General features: G+C 45.0%; 1 protein-coding gene across 1 annotated transcript in view; it reads right to left on the minus strand.

Moving 5' to 3' along the window:
- The window catches only part of LOC108798945 (A disintegrin and metalloproteinase with thrombospondin motifs 2-like), a gene marked incomplete at its 3' end in the record, with an annotated part of 345605 nt that overhangs the window by 130702 nt on the left and 187036 nt on the right, over positions 1-27867 (minus strand). Inside the window, exon 10 of the mRNA XM_018570755.1 lies at positions 19162-19294. Within this exon, the coding sequence (XP_018426257.1) occupies positions 19162-19294 (133 nt within the window). The remainder of the gene's footprint in view (positions 1-19161; positions 19295-27867) is intronic.

Raw genomic sequence — 27867 nt, forward strand, 5'->3', positions numbered from 1 at the left:
TAAATTGAGTTGTTCATTGAGTAAAATAAGTATTTGATCCCCAAGCAAAACATGATTTAGTAGTTGGTGGAGAAACCCTTGTTGGCAAGCACAGAGGTAAGATGTTTCTTGTAGTTGGTTACCAGGTTTGCACACATCTCAGAAGGGATTTTGGTCCACTCATCTTTACAGATTGTCTCTAAATCCTTAAGGTTTCTTGGCTGTCGCTTGGCAACTCGAAGTTTCAGCTCCCTCCATCAATTTTCAATAGTATTAAGGTCTGGAGACTGGCTAGGCCACTCCATGACCTTAATGTGCTTCTTCTTTACCTCTGCATGGTTGCATTGGCAGTATGATTTGGGTCATTGTCATGCTGAAAGACCCATCCACGACCCATCTTCAGTGTCCTGGATGAGAAAAGGAGGTACTCATCCACAATTTTACAATACGTGGTCCCGTCCATTGGCCCCTCAATGCGGCAAAGTCAGCCTGTACCTTGAGCAGCCCCAAAGCATAATGTTCCCTCCTCCATGCTTGACAGTAGGGATAGTGTTCTTAGTGTCATAGTCAGCATTTTTCTTCCTCCAAACACGGCGAGTCGAGTTAATGCCAAAGAGCTCAATTTTGGTCTCATCTGACTGGAGCACTTTCTCCCAATCCTTCTCTGAATCATTTAGATGTTCATTGGCAAACTTCAGACTGACCTGTACATGTGCCTTCTTGAGGAGTGGGACCTTTCGGGCCCTGCAGGATCTCTATCCATGGTAGTGTATTGTTTTACCAATGGTTTGTTTGGTTACTGTGGTCCCAACTGCCTTGAGATCATTCACAAGCTCATCTTGTGTAGTTCTGGGCTGATCCCTCACTTTTCTCATGATCATCCTTTCCCCATGAGGCGGAATCTTGCATGGAGCTCCAGACTGAGGGCAATTGATGGTTATTTTGTATTCCTTCCATTTGCGAATAATCGCTCCAACAGTTGTTTCCTACTCTCTAAGCTGCTTGCTGATAGTCTTGTAGCCCATTCCAGCCTTGTGCAGGTCTACAATCTTGTCCCTAATGTCCTTTTGACAGCTCTTTGGTCTTGCCCATGGTGGTGAGGTTTGAATGGAAGAAAGAGATTCTGAGGACAGGTGTCTTTTATATACATAACCAGTTGAAGGAGCACCTTCTTAAATTTACAGGACTAATCTGTGTACCACATAGCCAAACACCCTCTCATCTCACTTCACTCACCCTTCTGCTTCTCCTGACTTCAGGGGATATCTTTCCCAATCCTGGCCCTGTCTTTTCTAATACTCACCCTCCAAACCAGCACTGCCTTTCCTCTGGCAGCAGCCGCAATCCACGCACCCTGATTCCTATTCCCCTGCTTCCTAGAACCAGTCCTTCCTTCTCATGTGCCCTCTGGAATGCCCGCTGTGTTTGTAACAAACTCACCGCTGTGCATGATCTTCTTATCTCAAATTCCTTTAACATGCTTGCAGTTACTGAAACCTGGCTTCAGGAATCTGACTCTGTCTCCCCTGCTGCCCTCTCCCATGGTGGCCTCCATTGAACGCGCTCACCCAGACCCAGTGGATGGAAAGGGGGTGGAGTAGGAATCCTTCTATCCCCACAATGCACTTTTCACGTTCGGCCTTCACCTCCTTCTCTATCCCTCTCCTCTTTTGAAATCCACTGTATTCGCCTATTCTATCTAATTTCTTTGAGGATTGCTGTGATATACCGGCCGCTTGGACCGGTATCTCGCTTTCTTGATGACTTCTTTGCCTGGCCACCCTACTTTCTTTCCTCGGAAATACCCACTATCATTCTTGGTGACTTTAACATTGCTAATAACATTAACAACCCGACTTCCACTCAATTTCTTAAACTAACCTCTTCTTTTGATCTAACACAATGGGCACACACTCCTTCTCACTCTGATGGTAACATACTTGATCTTGTTTTATCGCACCTATGCACTCTTTGCAACCTCGCCAACACCCCTTTCCCCCTCTCAGACCACAACCTTGTCACTTTCATACTCACCCTAGCCTCAACCCTCAATCCCCTTACACAGCACAGTCACCCAGAGAAATCTTCTCCTTATTATCTTGTCTTGAATTGTATTGTAATTGTAATGTCTTCCTTATATTGTAAACACTGTGCAAACTGTTGGCGCTATATAAATCCTGTATAATAATAATAATAATAACTGTGGGGAAATTCCACCAGGATAGCACAGGCATGGAGAAAAAATACCAAGGGAAATGGACTCCGTCCATGCTTGCTGATTACTGCTGGAATATCTCCAGGGATTCATTGAATAAATGAATGGAAAGTTATGTTATTGGTATCAACAAAAAGATACATGTATAATGATTGGTGTGGCACCATTCTCATTGCTATATCACATTTTGCAGAAAAGTTATGGAACATAATTGCACATCCCCCTTGTAATTGTGAATTATTTTTTTGAAATTCTTTATTTTAATCACAAGCAGCAGAAGTACAACATCTGTAATAACAATGCAGCCACAGTCTTAAAGTCCAATAGGTCAAGTGAAAACTGAAACAGAGCTGCTCTTTGTCTGAACAGGGAATGATACAATGATCACAGAAGAAAATAAGACATATTTAACAAAGGTTAACCACCTCTGCTATACAAGTGGATTTTTCTGTCTCTGGTGTCTTAGGGAGCGATCTAATGATCAACTTGACATTTCCAAAGAACATAAAGAGGTTTATAGAGAAAGAGAGAAATAAGAGGGGAAAAAAAGGGACAGCTCAGAGGGGGAAGAGCATAGTGGAGAAGGGGGAGGGAGGGAAAGGGAGAATGGGGTGGGGAGGGAATGGGAGGGTTGGGAAGAGACCATTCAACTCAAGGTCAGGACAGGGTAGTGTATACGTAGTTGACGGAGTCTAAGCGCTACACTATGGCCCCACTTGAGACTCCGAGGAAAGGAGGTATTCGTGCCAATAGAACCTTATTTTATTGAATTTAGCTTCCTGATGATGTGAGGAGGCTGTCATGCACTCCATCCTCTCGGTCTCCCGTATTTTCGAGATCCACATTGAGTGGTGGGGACAGTTGTAGTTTTCCAGAGTAAGGGGATGCACATTTTAGCAGCATTGAGAAGGTGTACCAACAAGGATCGTTTATACCTGTTTCTGGATAAGGCAGACAGGTGAAGGAGAATAGCAGCCGGGTCATTCTGGAGATCTATCCCAGTTAGTGTCTTACATATAACTTGCACATCTGTCCAGAAGTTTCCCAAACGAGGGCAAGACCAGAAGATATGTAGCAAGGATCCCTCCATCTCATTGCAACACCAGCATTGATTAGAAGTGTGTGGCCAAATCTTGTGCAGAATGGAGGGAACCCTATACCAGCGTGTGAGCAGTTTGTAGTTAGCTTCCTGCATTTTACAAGCAATGGAGGCTTTGTGAGAGAAATATAAGATGTCCGCTCTTTGTTCCATTGATAGAGATAGCTGCAGGTCTTGCTCCCATTTAAGAAGAAATGGAGGCACATATGAGTCAGCAGGGGTTATGAGTAGCTTGTAAACCCTGGATAGAGAATGATTAGAGGGGGTTTTCTCAAGACATAATCGGTCGAACAACGTAAGTGGCGGAGGGATTGTGGATCCAGGCACCATGCTCGCCAGAAAGTGGCGGAGTTGCATCGATCTCCAGGGATCCAGTGGTGGTTCAACAAACGTGGTTCATCTCGGGAGCACAGACGGCCATTGATAAAAAAAATCACCTAACCTGCATTTCCCCATATCCCTCAATTTCTTGGAATGGTTGTCTCCTCTATTCAGAGGGCAAACAGGATGATCTAACACTGGGGACATTCTGGATACACCCCGACTCAGGCCCAGCAGACCTGTTACTGAGTGGAAGGCCTTCAGTGTCGGACCTATAAGGGGGGTGTGTCAGCTGGACTTGTATATCGGAGAGGGGCATTCACGGGAGATAGCATAGTGGAGTCTGGGAGAATAGTTGTTCCATGGGTACCCAAGGTTTCAACAGGGCGTCTCTACACCAAGACACAATCCTTGCCAGATGTGCCACCCTATAATAAAGAGTGGGGAAAGCCATGCCGCCATGCTCCTTGGGTAGCAGTAGAGAGTGGTATGAAAGACGCGGGCGGGATGGATCCATAGAAAGCGTAAAAATTCTCTTTGCATCGTTTGGAGGAAGGGGGTTGGGACATATATGGGAAGTGTTTGGAAAAGGTACAAAAATTTAGGGAGTATAGTCATTTTCAAGACTGCATTCTTACCAAACCAGGTATGGTATGAGCGGGTCCACATCTTTAGATCTTTAAAAAAAAAACACAAAACGTACAAACAGCGCTCTTGTAATGATAATAAGGGGGTGAACAGTGTATGACCCTAGATCGTGTGCAGCCCTGAAACCCAGGAGGAGTGCCTGTGTATCTGCAAACTTGATGAGGTGGGACGCAAAAGGGTTATTAGCCCATATGGAGTGGTCTTCCCAAAAGCCCATAGTGAGATTCGCATAGCTGGGGGCATAATTTCCCCCAATCGCTGTGCCTTTGATCTGCCGGTAGAAATTTTCCATGAATGCAAAGTAATTGTGTTCCAGTGTGAATTACGAATTAGGGGCTATAGATCCACCCCCAAGTTGCCCCCAATTGTTCAACCTGGCTAGTGTAGCATTAGCTCTTACCGATTATCACACATGCCGAGGCTCCACTATTTCGAGCGTGCGGCTCCCCCGCCCACTGTCACTAAGCTCCACCCAGCTGTCACATTTAAATCGGCGGTTTCCCGCCGCCAAGATATGTTCCTTCTCGAGCTTGAAAAAGAGGTATCACTCCTCGAAACGCGTTGCTCACTGCCTTTCCACCCCGCCACTACCCTCTTCCTATCACAGACCCGACTGATAGCTGACAACTCTCAGCCCACGGCACCCGCACACTACCCCAGCCTGCGCCGACAGTGACCGAGCAGCACGAGCCGCAGCCGCGGTCACAGCAGCTCTGCCTGCTTCTGACACCGCTGATTCTTTCCCACACTACTCAGCCCCTGGACTCACACAGCGGGCCACGGACTGAGTCCCCATTCCTGTGGTTGCTCTTTTCCCCCCCCTTTTCTTCCTCGCCCATAGCCTCCTCTCCCCGTGTGGATGCACATCCCCTGGCTCACCAGTTCCAGGTAGATACCACGGATGACCCGATCCTTTGCACCGGCCGTCCATCCTCTGGTCCCGTGAAACGAAATGTAAGTGCTTATTCTTTTTCCTCAGCCATCCTTCGGTTTTTCGCCCAGTGCACCCATTGTCACACTTTTCTCCTGTCATTTTCCCTGGGTCTCCCGACCCGGTCAGCTAGCCCACCCAGTGTTGCGCCCTTTTGGGTTTTTTTGTTTCATCTTTAGATCTTTGCTAACCAACTTGAGCAAGGGCGGGAAGTTTGCAGAGAAAAGGTGATCTAAGCTGGGCGTGATCCTTAACTCCCAGATATTGAATGTGGTCTGATACCCAGGGGAATGGGCAGTGGGCTGACATGTTGGTTACTCAATGTGGAGGTATGGATACATTGAGCATAGCCGATTTGTGGAAATTGATTTTAAAATTGGAAAGGTCTCCATATTGGTAGTGTTTTGAGTAGATTTGGGATTGTGGTCTCGGGGAGGTGACAAAAAACAGTAGGTCGTCGGCAAAAGCCGCGACCTTATGAGTGGTATCTCCAACCAATATACCCTTGATGTCACAGTTTTTACGAATATGACAAAGGAGGGGTTCCAAAGTAAGTATGAAGAAGAGTGGGGAGAGCGGGCAACCCTGACAGGTACCATTGGATAAAGAAAAATAGGAGGAGATAGAACCATTAGCTCTCACCGCTGCGGATGGTGTGGAGTACAATGCTTGTATCCAGATCTGCATGAAGGGGCCCAGTCCCACATAACTCAGTGTAGTTTGCAAAAAGGACCAATCCACCCGGTCAAAAGCCTTTTCCGCATCTGTGGTCAATGGGCCCAGCTGAGTAGTACGGCTCTTGGCCAGATGGATGGCATTGAGGACCCTAGTAGTGTTGTCCTTCGCCTCTCTACCCGGCGTAAAACCTGCTTGGTCACTATGAATCAGGGATGGTAGTATTGGGAGCAGTCGAAGAGACAGAATTTTAGTGAACAGCTTCAGATCCAGGTTCAGAAGTGAGATAGGACGATAATTGGAACAGGAAGTCAAGTCTTTTCCGTCCTTGGGAATCACTGTTATAAGGGCCCTTAAAGTGTCTTGTGGGAGGGGGAGTTGGAGGCTTGCGTGAATTTGGGGGCCAAGATCGGAGCAAAGGTCTTGTAATATCTGGCGGTATAGCCATCCGGACCCGGGGCCTTGCCCGGTTTCAGGGCTTTAACCGCGGCTAGGAATTCAGATTCCTGTATGGGTGCGTCTAACCTGTCAGCAACATCAGCTGGTATGCGGGGGATCTCTGAGGCTTTCAGGTATTCCAAAATGTGTTCCAGTCTTGTGTTTGGTTCTGCTGTGTGGGGGGTCTCACGTAGGTTAAAGAGGGCCACATAGAAGTCAAGAAAGGAGGACGCGACTTCCGACGACCGCACGCTTTTACGGCCATCACTCGTGACAATCTGGCGGATAAAGGGATTAAGTGTCTTGTTTCTGAGCGACCTCGCCAGCAGTTTCCCAGGTTTGTTGCCATATTCATAGAAGGCATGTCTTAATTTGGTTAGTCCCGAGGTAACCCGACTATGGGATAAGTCTAGTAATTGCATTCGCAGGGACGTGAGCTTACTTAAAAGGGAACACGCAAGGGACTTCTTATGCAAGGTCTCTATTTCTCTTATCTGTTTCAGTAAGTCATTCGATTTAGCGACCATGGCTTTTTTCCGTTCTGAACCCTTCAGGATCAGGAATCCCCGAAGGACACATTTATGCGTTTCCCACACTGTCAGTGGGGAAACGTCTGAGCTCTCGTTTTCTTGAAAGACTAACTGCAATTGTTTTGTAATGTCATCTAATACTGGACCCTCTTGTAAAAGGGTTTAATTGAGCCTCCAGGACCAGGATCGAGAGTTGTCAGGGCTCAAGGATAAGTTGAGGGATATCGGGGTGTGGTCTGAAAGGGCAGAGGTCTCAATTAAAGAGGATTTTGTAAGAGGAAGTAGAGCCTGTGAGACCAAAAGGAGGTCTATTCGGGAATAGGAGTGATGCACCGAGGAGTAAAACGAAAAGTCTTTTACCGTGGGGTGGTGAACTCTCCAAGCATCCACCAGTCCCATGGAGTGAAGCGTCCGCTTAAATCTCTGCAGGCTCAGATAGGACAGGTGAGAGGTTCCCTTAGACGTATCTAGGATGGGGTCCAATGCTAAATTGAAATCTCCCCCTACTATCAGGGGCCGTAATTGTGAATTATTTTGATTCAATTTTCACCTGAAGCTTTATCTTGGAAACTGGAGCCAATTCATACTCATTACTTAATTTTCCTTTATTAGTGACCCAATTCTGGTAAAATTTAGCTACTTTCATTTCTGAGGCTTTCTCCTTGTAGACCAGTGTATCCCATGGTCCACTTCTTTCTTGAGATCCCTTTTGCAATTGGAGTAACAATGCAAAAATAGCAGTCACTACTATGATTGGTGGGTTCCCTTCACACCAATGGGATTGCGAAAGGCATGGCCTTTTTCTTCTTGTTTAGCCAATGACACAGATAAGTTGCACATGTAATGCAACAATAATGAGGGGCCCAACTCTTGTCCATATCCCCTATTTTGCATTCAAAATATAGGTGGTATGCCTTTTTTACCACTGCCATCATACTGCACTTTTGAGATGCAAATGGAACCTCGCCAGAAATGTAGCAGAAGTTATCTGCATTGTTTACACCAGGGCTCAAAATTTCAAGTCCTGAGCTACTAGCCAGGCCTTAAGAGTTACTCGCCACCAGTTGCCCCACCTAACCCCAAACCTGCCTCGGCCTTAACTCCGCCCCTAAACCCACCCTCTATTACACAGTTCCGAGGCATCTTGGCTTCTGAGGGAAAATATCATGCAACTGTTCCTTGGAAATGTTAGGCAATGACACTTTCCCAAGCCACCAGATGTAACTGTATGATGCATAGGTCTGACCAGGACAAATGTACCTTGCAAAAAGAGAATAATAAATTACAGTTAAGTAATAATCTTTAGTCTCAAAATGAAGATAAATGTATACACTTCCATGTGGTACCATTTTCATTGTTCTACCATACTTTGTCGAGAAGTTACAAGGTATCCTGATCATCAGACACCTCCCTCCTTTGAAGGCAAATATACTCCCCTGTGTATAAACCTTTAGCCAACCAGCACCTTTATCACCTGTTTTCTAATTCATCTAATACAAATATGTAAGAATTAACACAATTTATCTCGGAGGTCGATGATTTCCCACAATTTGTGGCCCATTGTATTTAAACCCAGCACTATGTGGATTGCTCTATTCCAGGAGTTCTGTATCTCATGATACAGTATGCTTTGGGGCCTACTATTTGGGCAAAAAAAACACAGCAATTGCCCCGCAGAATATATGATCATGTGTATGCTGTGTTACATAGTTACATAGTATCTGAGGTTGAATAAAGACATAAGTCCATCAAGTCCAACCTATTGTGTGTGCATAGGTCCCTGAGTGTTCTCATTCTTACGGGTACCTGTACCCTTGTACATTACGGTCTCTCAGGAAATCGTTCAAGAGCTTCTTGAATGATTCCAGACTATTTGCGGAAATCACTGCTTGAGGCAGCGAGTTCCAGACCTTAACCGCGCGAACTGAGAAGAACCCCCTTTGCCCCTTGTGTTTGAATTTTTTTTCTACCAGTTTTAGGTGGTGGCCTCTAGTCTTTGTTACAGAATTAATCTTAAAGAATTTGTTGCTATGACTATTGAACATTTTGTACATGAAAATCATGTCCCCCCTTAATCTCCTTACTTCCAACGTAAACATATTTAAATTTAGTAGCCGTGTCTCATAGTTCTGGTCCTCCATCCCCTTGATGAGTTTGGTCGCCCTCCGCTTGACTTTCTCCAGCTCAAGGACATCCTTTCTGTGTACCGGTGCCCAAAACTGCACCGCATACTCCAGGTGAGGCCGAACCATTGAAGTGTACAGTGGCAAAATTATAGACCTGTCCATGCAAAACATTCCCTTCTTGATGCAGGACAGGACTCTACTAGCTTTGCTTACAGCAACCTGGCACTGTAATCTATTATTCAGTTTATGGTCTACAATGACCCCCAAATCGTTCTCCATTTCTGACTTCCCTGGCGACATACCCATAATTGTATAACCCATTTGCCTATTTTTAATCCCGAAGTGCATAACTTTGCATTTATCGACATTAAACCTCATCTGCCACATAGTTGCCCACTCCCCTATTTTGTCCAGGTCCTCCTGCAATGTTATACTATCTTGGTCTGTTTCTATTCCCCTATCAATTTTGGTGTCGTCAGCAAACACTGAGATATCGCTGGTTACTCCATCCCCGACGTCGTTAATAAACAGGTTGAAAAGCATGGGTCCTAGCACAGAACCCTGAGGCACACCGCTAATGACACTAGCCCAGTCTGAAAGGGCGCCATTTATTGATACTCTCTGTACCCGTTCCTTTAGCCAGTTCTCTATCTCTAATATGGGACTATATTAACTCCTATTATTAGACACAATTGAAACCTCTGTTATTCATATCAGGGCTCTGGATAGATTACATGAGGATTCTAGAGGAGGTGATTTTGATAAAGGAATTCTTAAAAGTAGTTAAAATTACATGCTTAGGTACCAGCCATGTTAGTAGCTGTGAACAAGGATATAACAACAGGGCATTACTTGTATTTAGACCATACATGCAAGTAGATATACATGCATTCTATATGTGTATGATGCTCGGGTTTCCGCGATTCCTTCAAATGTCGCCCCGGATATTTGTGTACATCACTTATTTTGGATACATATGTTTTCGAAATAAATCTAAAGTAGATGTGATTTTGTTGTACTGTTAGAGTAATATGCAGGATTTCATATTTTGCATTTAGAAGAATAATTATAATTTTTTTCTGTGTGGTAAGATTCACAACAATTAATTGTTTGCTGGAACTGTGTGTCCTATAGTGAAACTGACTGTAGCCTTATGTGTGAGATGGGAGTAACGCCAGTTGAGCGGCCCATGGGACATTTTAAAAGAGACTACAGGGCCACCATCAGGGGGGTACCGCCGATACTCATGTAAGGGGCCCGGGAACCTTACATGAGTATCGTCTGACGGCCGTAAAGGCCGTACAGGTCACTAGCGGGAAGTGGAGATGACCGGGCACCCGCATCACCAGAGCCTGCAAACTTCAGATCCTCACCTGAGGTGATCTGTGCGAGCCTCCGGTGTCCCCAGGGGGTCTCCACTGCATATTATGTTTTTTTTAAATGGCCGCCACGAGTAGCCGAACCTGCAATATATTAAATGAAAATCATCCCTGGTGGTCCAGTGGAGGATCAGTATGATCTGCATCTCTTGCTGATGCAGATCATACTGATCGCTCCCTCATGGTGCGGCCGCTGATTGGCAGGGATCGATTAGTATGATCTGCATCAGCCTGAGATGCAGATCACACTGATTCTGCACTGGTCCAGTATAACCCCCAACACTGGACCCAGGGATGCAGGGGGACATTTTTTAATTCACTATTTTTATTTTTAATAGTTGTGTGAGAGTGTGTGTTTTTTTTGTTTTTTTTTTAATGAAGCTATGTGTGGTTTTTTTAAGGAGTGTGTTTGTTTCATTACGTGTGTGTGGTTATACCAAGAACATGGCTGCTCCTGCAGCCGTGTTTTTGGTACCGTTTTAGGGCCAGTTCACACCACTTGTAGTGCGTTCCGGCCCGAATCCGGCAGGAACGCACTCCATTGCACTGCGGCCGGCTCACTTTTTTGCCGGGCAGGAGGCGGCGTGGCGGGCTATTGTAGTGAATGGTGACGTTGCCACACCCTCCGGCCGCAATGCGATCGCCCGCACGGGATCACCGGACTGCAGGCACTGTATCTGTGCATCCCTAATCAAAACTGTATGGGTCTGTGCTAAATAGCGCTTCTCATTGGTCAGCGTGGTCCCCGTATAGCCGGGGGGTTTTGGAAGAGACGGGGGCCAGATTTGATCGGGTAATTCCATTTTCCCATATTACCTGGGAAAGTGAACTTTCAGGCCCCATTCACACTGAGCGACATGGAGCGATATTGCGCGACGAGCGATATTGAGCGACGTGTCACACAACTTTAAACTTAACTTAAAACCTATTGGGCTGTATGCAATCAGGAGCAATATCGCTCGAAAAAAGGGTCATGTAGGAGCGACAAACTACCAGCGACGAGCTACAAGCGATATTGAGCGATATTGAGCGACGAGATGTGAACAGCTCCATTGAAATGGATTGGAGAAGCTACATAGAGCGATATCGCGTGGAAATATGAGCGATATCGCTGCAAAAATCGCTCGATAAATCGCTCAGTGTGAATGGGGCCTAATGCACATTGTGCGTGTGGGAGAGTTCTGCTGCCTCGCTACCACAATATGGCACAGTGAAATGGTGGCAGCACTCAACGCACACACACAATGTCCTATGCGTGCGTTTATTTGCATGCAGATGGCGGGGGCAGCGGGGTTGGTTTTCATTTTTTTTTTTTACATTGTCACTTTTTTATATAGATTTAATTATTTTTTACTTTTTTCATAACTTTTTTTTATTTTTTTTCCCCCACCTAATTTTATTCCCATCACATAGGGCTTTAACATCCTCTATGTTATAGTTTGGAGGTGACAGGTTCTCTTTAGTGAACCTGCCCTCCAACACAGAACAGATGTTCTGTGTAGTTCCTGACAGCTGAGACAGGTAGCGCTGTGATCACAGCACCACGGTCTCAGTGATAACACAGAGCAGATGAAAAACAGACGTCTTTAGTCTGCTCTGCGGGCTCTATGGTGAGCTCATGTTCTGTGGTCTCGGGTCCGCCAGAGGAGCGGGGACCCGAAAACCACAGGGGGAGGTGTGGACAGAATCGCCGCTTCTAGTTTCATACAAGTGGTCAGATCACTTGAAAACAAGCGGCGGCTCCACACTGTACACTTAGCTCTGCTTGTCCGGAGCGGGGCTAAGTGTACAAAAAAACGACTCGCCCGGCGCCTGTCCCGGGCGTCGGGCGATAGGAATTCCACACCCCTGACCCGATCATCCACATGATGAAAAAGAAGATGTGATTCATCAGGCCACCTCCTTCCATTGCTCCATGGTCCAGTTCCGATGCTACTTGCCCATGGTAGGTGCTGTTTGTGGTGGACACGGGTCAGCATGGGCACCCTGACTGGTCCCATACACAACAAACGAGGACCGGCTCGGGAGGGTGTCAGGAGGTAAGATGGGAGGGAGATCAGCATTGTCCTCCTTGCTGACCTCTCTGCCTTTGCTATATAATAGCAAAGGCACACTGACAGGTCCTCTTTATGGAGAGTCCTCTCTTGTGTGAGAGTGTGTGTGTGTTTTTTTTTTTTCCTCTAAGACCCCTAATGTCATTTGGGGACCCCCAAAGAAGCCGATGAAGCAGAGTTCTGCTTCATCAGCCTCTTCTCTCTGGCTATAGCAGCCAGATGACTGACAGGTGAATGCGGAAGTGATACAATACACATCATTGCCGCATTCACACTACGGAGGGAGTTCAGCATGGAGGAAGATGCTGATCTCCCTCCCATCTTCCTCCTGACACCCTCCCGAGCCGTAGATGGGCTAGCGGATCCCGGGATTGAAGGTGAGGGTGCAGGAGGGGAGGCGGCAGCGGCATTCTAGGAGGGGGAGGGGGGCACGCAGCCACAAGATACAAGAGATTGGCGGCTATAGAGCCGCCGATCGTTTGTATGTCAATCAGCTGATAACGGCTCCCCAGAACGGACAGGTTTTTTCTGCTTGTGCGCGCTCAAGCAGAAAAAAAACCCGTCTAATTACGGCAACCCGCCCATGTGAGTTTGCCGTCCGTCCATTTTTTCACAACGGGCGGACGGCAAGCAGTTAAGGTCCCCCGCTCCCCACGTCCACGCACATATAACGCAAGCACGTGTTGTATGTGCCTACGTGCAAAAACAAAAGTTATGCCACACATGTTATATATCATCGCCAGTGTCAGGGTGAGAGCAATAATTCTTGGCCCATCAATCACTGATAGCACTAAACTGAATTGCCATAAAAGCATTTAAAGCGTCGGCTATGGGAAATTGTGGGTATTGAAGTTTTCTGCGTTTTCACAGATTCACACAATTTTAAGGCTTTGACATGTTTGGTATCTATTTGCCCGGCGTGACCCCAACTTTTATATTTTACCAAAAAATTAGCCATTATATTCTGTTTCTGTGCACTAAATTTCATTTTAGTGTATTTTATCCTAAAAATACTTGATTGATAAACATTTGTGCAAATACCGTGCGTATGTTTTTATTCTACAGAGCCTTCGATTTCAGAAAATATATCATTGTTTGGGGGTCTGAAGGTTTTTTTTAGCCAAAAATTCTGATTTTATCATGTGTCTGCAAAAATGTAAGAAATTGCTCCGGGCTGCAAGTGGTTAATGAGTGCATGATTTGTGTGTTTTAATGAGTGTATAAATGTTTGGCAGTGGCAGTGATGCTGAACATTTTTTAAACCCGAGTGCCCAAACTGCAACGCAATACAAAATGTTGGCACTATTTGTGAATATTTTTTTTCGCTTCTTTATTTTTTTTAATGCTGTAATTTTTTTTTTTTTACTTTTTTTTTTAGACAACTTTATTGCTATAACATAGGGGATTAAGAAATCCCCTATGTAATAGCCAGTTCACCAAACAGGTCCTCTTTATGGAGACATCAGGGGTCTCCAAGACCTCTGATGTCACCTAGGGACCCCCACAGAAGCTGATGAAGCAGCGATCTGCTTCATCAGCTTCTGTCCGGTGTTCTGCACCGGAGAGTGACACTGATTGCTTGTATGTAAACAGCCATCGCTGGCTGTTTACATGCTCACAGTTTTCCCTCTCCGCACAAGAGAGGGGGGAGGGGCAGGACGTCTTAAGACGCCCTCCCGCTCCTAGCAGACTTCCGTCCGGCCGTTCACAAACGGCCATGGACGGAAGGTGGTTAAGATAAATAAATGGATTTTGCATCGCAGTTTGAACACTCGGGTTCAAAAACATTCACCATCACTATCCTAGTCTGAGTGTGATGCAGGCGAGAGCCCAGAGGTAGCGGGGGAAGGGTTGTATATACAGGTAGGGCAAACCTACTGCCCCTGTGGCTGCACGAGGGCTCGAGGCTGGGGGACCCAAGTTCTGGTCCCGGGCCCCCCACTGAAAAAATGGTGCCAGCATCTGCCCCTGGTGAGAACTTTTTGGTTTTTAACGTTTATTGGCACTGGTAAGGAAATGTATCCTGTATGGTGGCAGATTGGGTTCATGTAAATATCTGATTGGTTGTTAGGGCGACTGTTTACTTTTCTTATATTTTTTTTTTTAGATTTTACAGCCTGTGTAATTTGATGTTGTGTTATGGTTTATGCATATCTGCTGTATACTAGTCAGATTATATGGTTTGCTGTGGTGTGTAATAGATGTGCGGGACAAACAGATTTGGTTCAGACGAAACAAATGAAAATGGAAAAACATTTCTATTTGTTTCGTCAAAGGAAACTAATTTTAATGCTGTTTTGGATTCAGAGGCAATGAGCCCCCGAATCCGGAACCGCACAAAGAAATTTCAGATCAAGCGGCGGCCATATTGTCCGCTAGTGTGTTCTGTGCATGCCCCCATTTTGGAGTATATCTTGGTATACACCAAGATGGCGGAACCAGACCATGTGGGCGCTGCCATCTTGGTGTATACTGGAGTCCAGCGCGTCACTAAGACCAGAGTCCAATTCATATACTGTTCTGCATTGCTGTATAAATGTATTGCTGGGATTTGTAGTCCCCCTACAAGGGGTGCCATTCTGCATTGGAGTTTAAGCTCCTCTGTACAGAGAATGATGTGACTGTGGGGGGACATTAGAGTGCAAGCTCCTCTGTACAGAGACTGTGATGTGACTGGCTCAGTGTTCTCTGTACAGCACTGCGGTATATGTCAGAGCTATATACATGTATAATAATAGTGTGTGACTGTGGGAGGACATTAGAGTGTCAGCTCCTCTGTACAGAGACTGATGTACCACTCTTCGGGTAACTATTAGTGATTTTATATATCACCTTCACAGTGGATCACAGTGGAGCAACAGCTCTGTGATTTTAAACCACACTCCCCTTGCTAGCAGGACATACCGTATTTTTTGCTCCGTAAGACGCACTTTTTTTGCCCCCAAAAGGCGGGCAAAAATGTCCGTGCGTTTTATGGAGCGGATATTTCCACCAGCTGTCACACACACACGCGTTCAGCGACTCCTGCAGGGTGATGTGTGTGTGAGAGCTGAGGCGGGTGGCTGACAGTGTACCTAGTGCAAGGCAGCACAGTCTGTGCCCATCCCTTTCTCTCCGCTGCAGCCTCACAGACTATCAGTGGTTTCTCCCTACAGGCTGTAATCGGCTGCAGCGATCTGTGTCAGAGGGGACAGGCAGCCAATTACAGAATGTAAGGAGAAACCTCCGACAGTCTGTGAGCTTAACCCGTGCTGTCTACTCACCCCTCTGCGCTCCTCTCCTGTACGCGCGAGGGGAGTTTAAAAAAATAAAATTAAACAAAATTAAAAATTAAAAAAATTTAAAAGTTAAAAAATAAAGTTAAATAAATAAAATGTAAAAATGTAAAAAAAAAATGTAAGTTAAATAAAAAAATGTAAAATACAAAAAAATTTAAAAAAGTTAACTAAAATGAAAAATCCCCCCTAAAATTAAAGTCCCCAGCCCCTGCGAACACACGCATTTAAAAAAAAAAATATGGCAGATGGTATAGATGACATAACTTGTGGAGCCATGCACAGCCGCACAACTTTAAAAAAAAGCAGCCTGTTTCCCCTCTAAACCTAGGTGTGTCTTATGGAGCGAAAAATACGGTATTTTGCTAGCCCCTCATTTGTTAATGCTCCAGTGATCTAGCTGGTAGCAGTCTGTGTTTATTTTTTACCCCACATTCTCTAGGTCAGTTTAATTAGGCCCACATCACAGGTGACCCTTCCTACATCTACCTTGATTAACATGGTTCTGAGACATTATAAAGTAAACTTACTTGATCAAGAAGCACGTGACCAAGTATGAGCCTTGATCTATTGATATCTATCAGTAGTGTCTATTGACACTACTGACTACCACCAATTTCACTGAGGTGAACATCGATTAATAAATTCCCCCTCTTATGAGGAGTGCAACAGATCTCTCTCTATACTCTTTTTTTTTTTTGCAAGTTTATTTTGGAAATTTACATCTCTATACTCTTCATACAGGCTGCCTCCCCAAGCAGTTGGTTACAAGATTCAAGGGAAACCAGTTACCAGCAATTTAAATGTCCTTTTTTTCTTTATAAATGTCATTTTTGCTGCAGCAGGTTCTATGCATTGTATAGACGTGCCACTTTACAGGCAGTTTAAGGGGACCCCCCGGCACAAAATGTAAAAGGAATTTTTCATTTTTATTGTTTCCCTTTAAGTGATATTAAAATCACTGCTCCTTTAAAAACAGTTTTTTTAAGTGTTTTTTTCTTTGATACATGTCCAAATCCATGCCCTTTTTATGGCCAATGACTGTTCAAAAAGAGGCCAATCAATTTTCAAAGTTCGGGTCCTATAGAATTGCATTGAGTTCGAATTTGAACTTTATCCATGTTCTAAGTTCGAATTCAAACCAAACTTGGGTCTGTTCGGCTCATCACTATTTGACAGGAGAAATTAACACACATGCCTAAAACTTTTGCACAGCTCTGTCTCTCTCTCAGATATGTGTAAACAAGGCCTTCTTTTAACCACTTGCTGACCAGGGTATTTATACCCCCTCCCTGGCCATTTTTCAGTACAGTGCTGCGGTACTTTGACTGACATTTATTCCATCATGCAATGCTGTACTGAAATGAATTTTATACAATTTTTTAGGGACAGATAGAGCTTTCTTTTGGTGGTATTTAATCACCACTACAGGTTTTTTTTACTGTATCATGAAAAAAGTACCGACAAATTTGAAAAAAAACCTGTTCTCCCTACGTTATGTTATAAAACATTTATTATTACCCAATTATTTGGTAAAATATAAAAGACGGGGTCACGCCAGGTAAATAGACACCAAACATGTCAAGCTTTAAAATTGCGCACACCCGTTAAATCGCAAAAAACTACCATACTCAAAATTGACCAAAGCCGACGCTTTAAAAGCTTGTACCGCTCATCAGTTTAGTGTTATCAGTGATTGATGACCCTAGAATTATTGCTCTCATTCCGACGTTCGCTGCGATATGTAACATGTGCGGCGCAATGGAGGTATTATGTGTTTTCGCACGTAGGCGGGCTTGACGCATGTTTGCGTGTGCATGTGGGGGCGGTGGACTTTAATTGTTTTTTATTGCTTTGATATGTGATTTTTTATTTATTGTTTTTTGTAACACATTTTTTTAAACTCCCCCCCTGAACTTTATTGCTATCACATAGGGAGCAAACAAGCTCCCTATGTGATAGCCAATTTGCAGTGACAGGTCGGCTTTATGGAGACATCAGGGGTCTTTAAGACCCCTAATGTCACCTAGGGACCCCCAGAGAAGCTGATGAAACAGAGACCTGCTTCACCAGCTTCTCTCCAGTTTCTGTACCGGAGAGTGACACTGAATGCAGTCAGTGATGTAATACACATCACTGCCTGCATTCAGAAGAGGAGATCAAACGGAGCTCGTTTACTTACACCGGGAACAGCGGAGCCCGGGATCGCCAGCAGTAGCGGCGGAGGGAGGGGGCGCACACCCAACCGCATATTACAAGCGATTGGGCGTCTCTACAGACGCCCGAACGCTTGTATGTAAGCAGCTATCGCTGGCTGTGTACATTCAAAGCCGGTTTCCAGCTGGTGCGCCCCGCCTAGCGGCGGGCACGTGCGGGACGGGATAGGACGTCTAAAGACGCCCATTTGCCCTGAAGAAGCCGCTGTCCGGCCGTTTAATTACAACGGCCGGACAGCAGGTGGTTAAAGATGAATTACATTTTTTGCAAGACATTATTTTCTATGGAATCTGCAGACCAAAAGACCTAAAACTAAATAAAACACACATTTTCTACCTTGATCAGTGTTGTTTTTGAAAAGGTGCTACTAGAGATAAAAGGTATTGGATTCTGTAATTTTCCCATTTATAATGAAATTATGGTAAAAATGTAAATAAAGTGTTTTCTTTTTAATTCTTGCACATTTTTAATCAAGCACTAAAAAAAATAGCAAACAAAAACTAAAGAAAAAGCTTTAACTATGGTTTTCAAAAAATAACATTGGGGCTGATTAGGTTTACCAATAGGTTAATAACGGGTAAAGAATGTTTATCAAATAAAATAATAATAATTAAAAAAAAAAAACTTTGTTTGTTTACCCCTGAGGTTGCTTTGACTGACATCATATGCAGAGCAAAGGCCATTACTTTGATCTTCACATGAATTTAAACCAAGTAAATACAAAGTAACAATTTTGTATATCTAAGTAAATCTAGCTTCACAAACACTGTTCAGAAGATCAATATTAAACAGCAGTAATTACAGACTCAGCTGTACTATTTAGCAAGTTTGCCATTAACAGTGGCAAAGAGGTGGAAGCAGCAGCAGGGGAGTGAGGGACAGGGCTTGCCATGTATGCCCTCTTTACTTCATCTTAAGAGGAATTCCAGGAATTGTAATAATGAACAGTGGGCCTACCACTGCACAAGTTTACCCAGAATAAAGATGATATACTCACCTGATCCTCAGTCCTGAGGCGGTCAGCACTCACCTCTCTCCCCTCTGCTCCAGCAGTGGAATGTCTCTCAGCATCCTCAGCTCTAATGCACTTGAATTAGACATGAAGATGTCTCATGTTCCTAAACTGCCAGAGCCCAGGATAAAAGCAGTCCAACAGTGAGGCGGGATCAAGGATCGTGTGACTATCTTCTTTATGTTGGCCCCTAGCCCTGTAGTTAATCCTTGCTATGCGGCTAATGGCAGGTTAATTTTTACAGAAAATAGATAATACTTACAGCAGTACACATCATGTAACCCACACCAAAATCAAACCGGCATTGCTCATTCATTGAATATTGGAATCCAGGTAGCTGAGGAAGAGATGGCCAGTCATGTGCAAATGGATCATCACGCAGGCAATCATATGAACTATATTAAAAAAAGTGTGAGAATTTGAAAAATTAAAAATGAACTTTAACAACATTGAACTGCAAAAAACACAGTATAGAATGGTTTATTTAAATACAAGTGTCACTGGTTATGTTGTTTATGTATAGTTATAATACTTTTGTGCAAACAATGTTTTTAGTAAAGCTTCAGAAATAGGGGGTGACAGTATAATATTAAGGCTGGCCAAAGTCAGACAGAGCTGTGCTTTATGCTGCCAAATGGACATTACAAAGTATATGTGCTCATGCACAAATAAGTTAGTGTGGCCACCTAGAATGCAACATATAATATTGCCATGTTAGCACATGCTCATTAGCTGACTCCCCTGACACAACTGATTGGGCAGACTTGGGCAAACTCAAGCTAACTGACTTCATAACACCACTTCTCCCCCAATCCCTGCACATCGTTAATGCTCATCAAGGATGGCTGTATTTATCCCATTCGCCACCATCCAGAAATACATCAAACAAATGCAACAAGAATCTCATTACTATAGTAATAGATGAAATAGAAAAACCCCCATGCTGTTTCAAGAGCACATACCACAACATTACTTTCACATACTTCAACATACTTTAAGTGATATAAAAAAAACGTATTTGTGAGTTCTGGCAGTGTGTACCCTGGATACTGTGCCTATGCTTTTTAGTTATTAGTGATGAGCTAGGGCTTGTTGAGAACCAGTTCACCCAAACTGAGACCCACACACCCCCCTCCTGGCCCAATCAGTTTCCGTAGTTGAGCGTTCTCCAGGGGGCCACAGACATCGTCACAAAACAGATCACGGGTCTACTTCCCTCCATGGCAAGAGTCCGCACTTTCCACCAGGATCATGTTGGTCATGTTCCTCACGGCCTTACCAGCCAAATTGTGTGCTGAGAATGTCTTAAAGAGGTGGCCAGGGACAGGGAAGCGGATTCACTTGAAATAAAGTCTTACATACAGCAAGCCGTACAGGACAGCCTACAGGATCTGCTTCCTTCGGTGGCATTTTCTTCTCGGAGCACAACTGAGGTATCAAGGTCATCTAGACCTGCAGAGCTCTCAGATGAGGGTGAGATCATTTCAGATGGTACACCTGCCCCGGACGGACAGGACTTACATTCGTTTGACTTCAGCCTTATTATACCGTTCATCGTGGCAATTAAGGAGGCCATTGATTGGGAGGGGATTGATCATCCTAAAAAGGTAGCTAAGTACCTCCCAGGCCTAAAAAAAGAAGGCCCTACTTTCCCCGTCATGCCGGAGGTTAAAGATCTAATTGAAGAAGAATGGAAACATCCGGACAAGAAACTGAATTTTCAGAATCGTTTTCTGAAACTTTATCCCTTGAACGTGGCTGACACAGCTTTTTGGGATACACCACCAGTGGTAGATGCAGGAGCGGTTGAAAAGAAGATTACTTCTCGATTTATAAAATCGATAAATGGTTACTCGCACTCCAACTTGATGGAAAGGCAATACCTTTTATTGACTGGGATAGTGTCACATTTATAGCGATGTTTCGGAACCAAGTGGCTCCTTCTTCAGGCAAGCATAATACTTCTCGATTATGTTGCGGAATTGTTTGTGAAGAAAGCTGTTGTTCTGGTACCAAAGGAGGAATGGGGTCAAGGTTTCTATTCCCCTATTTTTCTCGCCAAAAAGCCCTCGGTACAGACGATCATTTCTGTAGTTCAGGCGGAGGAATGGATGATCTCCATAGATTTGGAAGATGCATACCTCCATGTTCCAATATCGGAGCAACATCAGGAATACCTGCGGTTTGCGGTAGCAGGACAGCATTTCCAGTTTTATGCCCACCCGTTTGGTCTCTCCACAGCCCCACGGACCTTTTCCAAAATGGTGGTAGCAGTCATAGTGCTCCTTCGGCTTTGTGGAGTCAAAGTCTTTCATTACCTTGACAACATCCTTGTCATCCTTGGGGAAGTTGAAGCAGTCTATTATTATCCATCGCAAGCTCGTTTTGGCAACCTTGCTCCGCTTCAGATGGTTAATCAATCTAAAGAAAAGTCAACTAATCCCAGCACAAAGGATGGAGTACTTGGGGGTAGTCCTAGACTCTTATCTAGCGAGGGGATTCCTCCCAGATTGCCGAAGAAGGGAGATTGACGCCTGTGTCAGCAGAGTCATCAGCTTACCTGTGTTGCAGGCCAGTGACTGCATGGTGCTTCTCGATATGATGACCTCATGCATTCCCGTGGTGCCTTGGGCGAGGTGGCACATGTGCCAGTTACAATCTTGTTTCCTCCAGGAATGGAACTGGACTGCGTTGTCTCAGAAGATCACTGTGTCCTCAGCAATGAGGAGCAACTTGTCCTGGTGGATAGACTCTCCGTGCCTCTCTCTGGGAATGCCCCTGGGTCTAGGTTCCTGGATCACAATTACTACAGATGCCAGCCTCCAAGGATGGGGAGCACATTGCTTGGAATATCAGATTCAGAGTCGATGGAAAGGCCTGGTGACACCACAGTCGAATTGGTTGGAATTGAAAGCGCCCTCGCTAGTCCTGCGGGCCTTCCAACCTATCCTACGGCACAAACAGGTCAGGATAAGGATGGCCAACAAAACAGCTGTATCATGAGACAAGGGGGACCAGGAGTTTACCTCCGCTATGCTTCGCAAACAACATTTTTTCATGGGCAGAGCAACATGTTCAGGCATTGACAGCAGTCTACCTGCCAGGAGTGTAAACATACTGGCAGACCGCTTAAGCAGAGTTTTCCCAAACAACAGCGAATGGGAGCTGAATTCAAAGTACCTGAGGCATGTTTTCCAGACGTGGGGTACCCTGTTTATCGACCTGATGGCAACACCACAGAATGCGAAGGTGCCCCATTTTGTCTTGAGACAAGGCTGCCAGGAATCAGTGACACAGGATTTGTTCTCCATAACATGGGACTTTCCACTAGCCTATCTATTCCTGCCGTTACCATTGGCCCTCAAGGTACTGCAGAAGATACGGCAGGAAGGGGGAACGGTTATTGTGAACCTACCATTTTGGCCAAAGAGGCCATGGTTCCCGCTCTTACAACAGAATGCGGTAGAACACCCATGATTCTTTCTGGACAGGAGGATCTACTGTTACAAGGTCATTAGCAACCCCCCAATCCCAAGAAGCTACATCTAGCAGCAGTCAGGGCTTGTCTACCAAGGTGATCGATACCTTGATGCAGTCTAGAGGACCATCAACTAATACTACTTACTCCAGAATTTGAAACAGATTTCTGACTTTTGCAGACAAAAATCATTCCTCGCCATTGCAGGCAGAACTGCCTTATGTTCTGGGGTTTTTACAGTCGGCCTTGGGCGCTGGGCTAGCCTACAACTCATTAAGAGTGCAGATCTCGGCCTTGTCAGCATTTATGGGAATCAAATGGGCAGACGATCCTCTATTGCGGAGATTCATGAGAGCAGCTCTGAAATTACAACCTGTGAGGAAGGCTTAGCAGCTCCTCCATATCATCCTCTATCTCAGAGCACCTTATGGTTCCTGGAGCAAAAATCACTTTTCTGATTGGCATAACCTCAGTGAAGAGAGTATTTGAAGTAGCGGCCCTTTCGTACAAAGAGCCTTTTTGTGTTCTATTGGATGATAAAGTTATCTTGTGGGCATCTACGGATTTTGGGTCAAAAGTTGCTTCTACTTTCCATTCAGATTGGGACATTATTCTACCAGGTTTTAAAAGTCTGGCACAATCCTCGGAGTCGGACTTATTGCCCGCTTTGGATTTAGTCTAACTCATAAGGGAGTATCCTAAAAGCACTGGTGTTTTTCGGAAATCAGATAGACTGTTCGTGTTACCTAAGGGCTCCAAAAAAGGTTTTGAGGCACCACCAAGAATCTTCTCGATATGGATTCAAGCCATCATCAAAGCAGCATATGTGAAACAGGGTCTTACTCCTCCAGCAGAAGTGCAGGTCCACTCAACGATGGAGTGGCAATGTCCTGGGCCTCATACACCAGGGTCTCGATAGAAGACATATGCAAGACAGCTAGGTGGAGTTCGCAGAACACATTTATCAGACACCACAACTTGGAAGTGGTGGCAGCCAAACTGGCCACATTTGGGTCTGCAGTCCTTTAGTCTGCCTTGTCAAAAAAAATGTTTCTATGTTTGCAGCATTTCGTTATTGGGATTTTTTTGTGTTTAGAAGGTATTTCCTGCCTGTTTGGTGGTTAGTCCCATAGGTATGCCAACATGAGGCGAGCCAAGAATACGGAAAATTGTTATCAGACTTACTGTAATTTTATTTTCCTGGCTCATCCTCATGTCGGCATACGTTCCCTTCCCTGCTGGACCTGTCGCTCATCTTGTTATTGGACAGGTACTGGGGGAGAGGATCTCCGTTTTATTAGCTTGGTTAAGGGTGGTCCTGTGGGTCAGAGGGGTGGAGCTAACCCGTAGGTGTGCCGACATGAGGATGAGCCAGGAAAAGAACATTACGGTAAGTATGATAACAATTTTCCGTAATACATATATTTTTTTTAAAGATACTTTTTATTGAGTCTTTCTTTTTTCCGTGTCATAGACACATACAAAATACATCTATACCATACAGTCAACACATACAACAACCGGTTCAACATAACCCAGGGTAAATGATGTGATACACACATACATTTCACAGTTTATAAGGTTACATATTCCAGTACCTGGGAGCTAACCTCCAAACACAGGCAGTATACAGTGTGGGAAATTGGACGCAGCCACTAGTAATCAATAGGGTATGAAACACTTCCAGGAGTACAAATAAGGCCTTTAGTCTAAAAGATGATAATGACTTTAGAACCTCACCTCATATCCACAGTTGTGTTAGAAGAGGACAGCCACGGATCCCAGATGCGTGCACAACGCATCGGGTTGCCTCGCTGCTCATATGTAAGTTTATAGAGGGGCAATGCCTGATCGACCAATCTCTTCCAGTCACTCAGGGAGGGTGCGTTCGAGCTACCCCAGAACAGTTGAATTAAATTTTGATGAATCATCCCTTCGCAGCATCCCCTCCAAGGGTGACTGGGCTGGTGTAAAGGTGGTCGACCCAAATTGGGTTCGGATCGCATGGAGGAGCTGCAAGAAGGCCAAAAAAATCAGACAAGGAGAGCTTCAACTTCTCTGTGGAAAATCAAGCATCACCCCATTCCGAAACAAGTGAGACAGAGATTTAATGCCTTTCGAGGACCAGAAGGAGGCTGATGGTAGAAGCTGCAGCTCTGGGAGAGTAGGATTACTCCATAAGGGAGAGTAGGGAGAGTGGGACCATGTGGGCAATGATAATCGATCAATGACATATCTTAGGATACGAACAGTCACTGAGATCATGGCTGTCCCAGTTTGCTTGCTATGGATCCCCTATATACGACATTTTGAAGAGATTCAAATGAGGTTAGAATGGCGGCTTCAGTAGCGTTCCCTATCTGGGGGACCAGCCAATCATGAACCACCACTAGTTGGGACACTAGGTAGTACATGTGAAAATTAGGAAAGGCCAGTCCCGCCATTGAGCGAGGAAGCTGCAGCACCTCCAAGGCCACCCGAGGGGCGCGGCCCCCCCACAGAAACACAATGCAAATAGAATCAATTTTACGGAAATAACTTTTTGGAATAGAACAAGGGGCATTAGCTAGGACATACAGTAACTTGGTAAGAAAGTTCATCTTAATGATATTGGCTCTCCCCATAAGATCCAGAGGTAAATCCATCCATTGTTTAGTTTTCAAATTAAGAGAGTCAATAGCCGGGGTTAAGTTATTAGCAATATAGGAGGAGAGGGGTAGCTGAATCTTAATACCCAGATATTTGAATTCAGTAGCAACTCTTAATGTGGATGTAGGGTGTATATTAGCCACTGTAGCACTATCCAGGGGAAAAAGGACAGACTTGTCCCAGTTTACCCTGAACCCCGAGAAGGTTCCAAATAGGTCCAGAAGCTAGAGCATATACGGAGATTCGCTCCTCCAGGTTTCGTATCCGTAAGCCATGTAGGGAGTCAGACTCCCTTATCCTAATTGCTAGAGGCTCAATTGCCAGGGCAAAGAGGATAGGGGAGAGGGGACAACCCTGTCGAGTCCCTCTTAAAATATTAAACGGTTCAGACACCTCTCTGTTGATGCACAACCTGGCTACAGGGGAGTTATATAAAATCTCAATCCATCGGATCATTTGGGGACCAAACCCATATGCCTTCAGGACTTTTAGGAGATATGGCCACTCGACACTGTCAAAAGCTTTTTGGGTATCAAGTGATATCAAAGCCCTACCCTCAGTCGTGGGATGAGAGTATTGAAGGTTGGTGAAAAGTCTGCGGATGTTCATTCTAGGTGGAGCGGCCTGGCATAAAACCTGCCTTAATGCGTACTGCCAGAATTTGCCAAGATGTTTGCGTCAACATTAATTAAGGAAATGAGTGGATATGAATCACATTTAGTTGGATCTTTACCAGGTTTCAGAATCAGAACTATAAGAGCTTCTCTCATGGATGTGGGGAGTATACCTAGATCAAATGCCTCATTATAAGTGGCCAATAGATGTGGTTCCAATCCCTCCCGATAGGAGGCGTACCATTCTACGGGGAACCAATGAAGGCCAGGGGTCTTTCTGGTGGGGAACTGGGCGATTGGCAACTCTATCTCATCGGTAGTGAGTGGCCGGTCCAATTCCTCGCTAGCCTGAGTGGAAAGGCATGGTAGGGACGGGAGATTTGGGACAAATAGTCCTCCAGTTCCGCATCAGTGTATTGAGCCCTGGAGGAGTATAGGTCTCTATAGAAGGACAGGAACTCGTTCATTATGTCTTGGGGGGTAGTGACAATAGTCCCTGAGGAAGAAACGATGCGTGGAATGGATGTAGGGTTAAATTCAGATTTCGTAAAGTATGCCAGTAATCTGCCCGCCTTGTTACCAAACTCCAATATATTTTGCTGAGCATGTAGCATTTTCTTTTTGGTATGCTCCAACAGGAACAATTCATATTTACGCTTCTTCCCCATCCAATCACTGTAAGTTGAGGCAATTGGGGCCAACACATAGGCGGTTTCAGCCCCTCCCATATCACGTTCCAAGGCCAGCACAACCTCCCCTTTAAGTCTGCGAACTACCCCGGTGGCGGTGGCTTAAAGGCTTCCCATTTAAGGGAGGATGAAGTCACAGGGGCATTGTCACTCCAGTAGTGGCTAATAGCCTGTGAACAAGCAGTCTCCACTGAGGGATCAGAGAGCCAGTGGGAGTTCATTCTCCACACTCTGGAAGAGAAGGAAAGTCCCCAACTGAGCTCCACTAACAAGGGAGCATGGTCCGAGATCCCTCTAGGGAGATAGCGCACCACCGAAAGCCACGGAAGAACTGCAGGGGTTACAAAGGCCAAGTCAATCCTAGAGAGCGTCTTATGTGTAGCAGAACGGCATGAGTAGGCCCTAGAGTCCGGCCATTTCCAACGCCACACATCAAGAAGCCCAAATCCCTGAATTCAGTCAGAGAAATTTGTATTGAGGCGAGCAATCTAGTGGTGGATTAGGGGCCAAATTAAAGTCACCCATGATCAGTAAGGGGGCTGTAGGCATAGCTAAGGCTGCATGAGTTATAGTATGACTACCCAGAGGGCCAGTCTTTACCTGAAGAACATCAGCATTAAGTGATTTAGCTAGTAGGATAGACACCCCTGGGGAATATGATGAGTATACAGCATTAAAGGATTTGACTACCCAGTGTTTCTTCAGAGCTAAAATCTTAGAACCCAGAAGGTGGGTTTCTTGCAGACATACTATATGTGGCCTGTATTTATAGAGGTAATCGAACACTAGGGAACACTTGAGGCCAGAATTCAAGCCCCGAACATTCCACAAGATAAATGTATATGATATCAGAAGACAAGCAAAGTATTAAGGTACTAGAAAGTGAACCTGAGTATTCAAGGAGTGAGACCTCGTAAACCATCGTAATATATATATATATCATATACACACATACATATACATACACACACACATATGCATACTTCCAGTGTATTATAGATAAGCATGCTTATAAAAAAACTAACATTGCAATTGTCAGGGACCATAGCACCTCCAGGTGGTGCTGGAGCCAGGTCCTGCAGTTCCTGCGCTCGCCTGCAGGTGTTTCCAGCTAGCCAGGAACTGTCAGGTGTCAGACCACCACTGGGTGGTGCTGGAACCTGCAAATCCAGTGCTCACCTGTGGGTGTCTCCCAGCTGCCACCGATTATCCACCACCTGGTGCTCCCTGGGAGGGTACCTGTTACCTGCTTATATTCCTGAGTCCTGTTACCTGCTTATGTTCCCGAGTCCTGTTACCTGCTTATGTAGGACTGTGGCTCAGTATTGTTTCCTGTGAATCCTGAGTCCCCAGTCCTGTTGCCATTTCCTGCGATTCCTGTTACCTGCTTATGTCCCTGAGTCCTGTTACCTGCTTATGTTCCTGAGTCCTGTTACCTGCTTATGTTCCTGAGTCCTGTTACCTGCTTATGTTCCTGAGTCCTGTTACCTGCTTATGTTCCTGAGTCCTGTTATCTGCTTATGTTCCTGAGTCCTGTT

This window comes from Nanorana parkeri, unplaced genomic scaffold (assembly GCF_000935625.1).
Source record: "Nanorana parkeri isolate BGI_ZX_2015 unplaced genomic scaffold, ASM93562v1 scaffold1591, whole genome shotgun sequence".
Lineage (NCBI taxonomy): Eukaryota > Metazoa > Chordata > Amphibia > Anura > Dicroglossidae > Nanorana > Nanorana parkeri.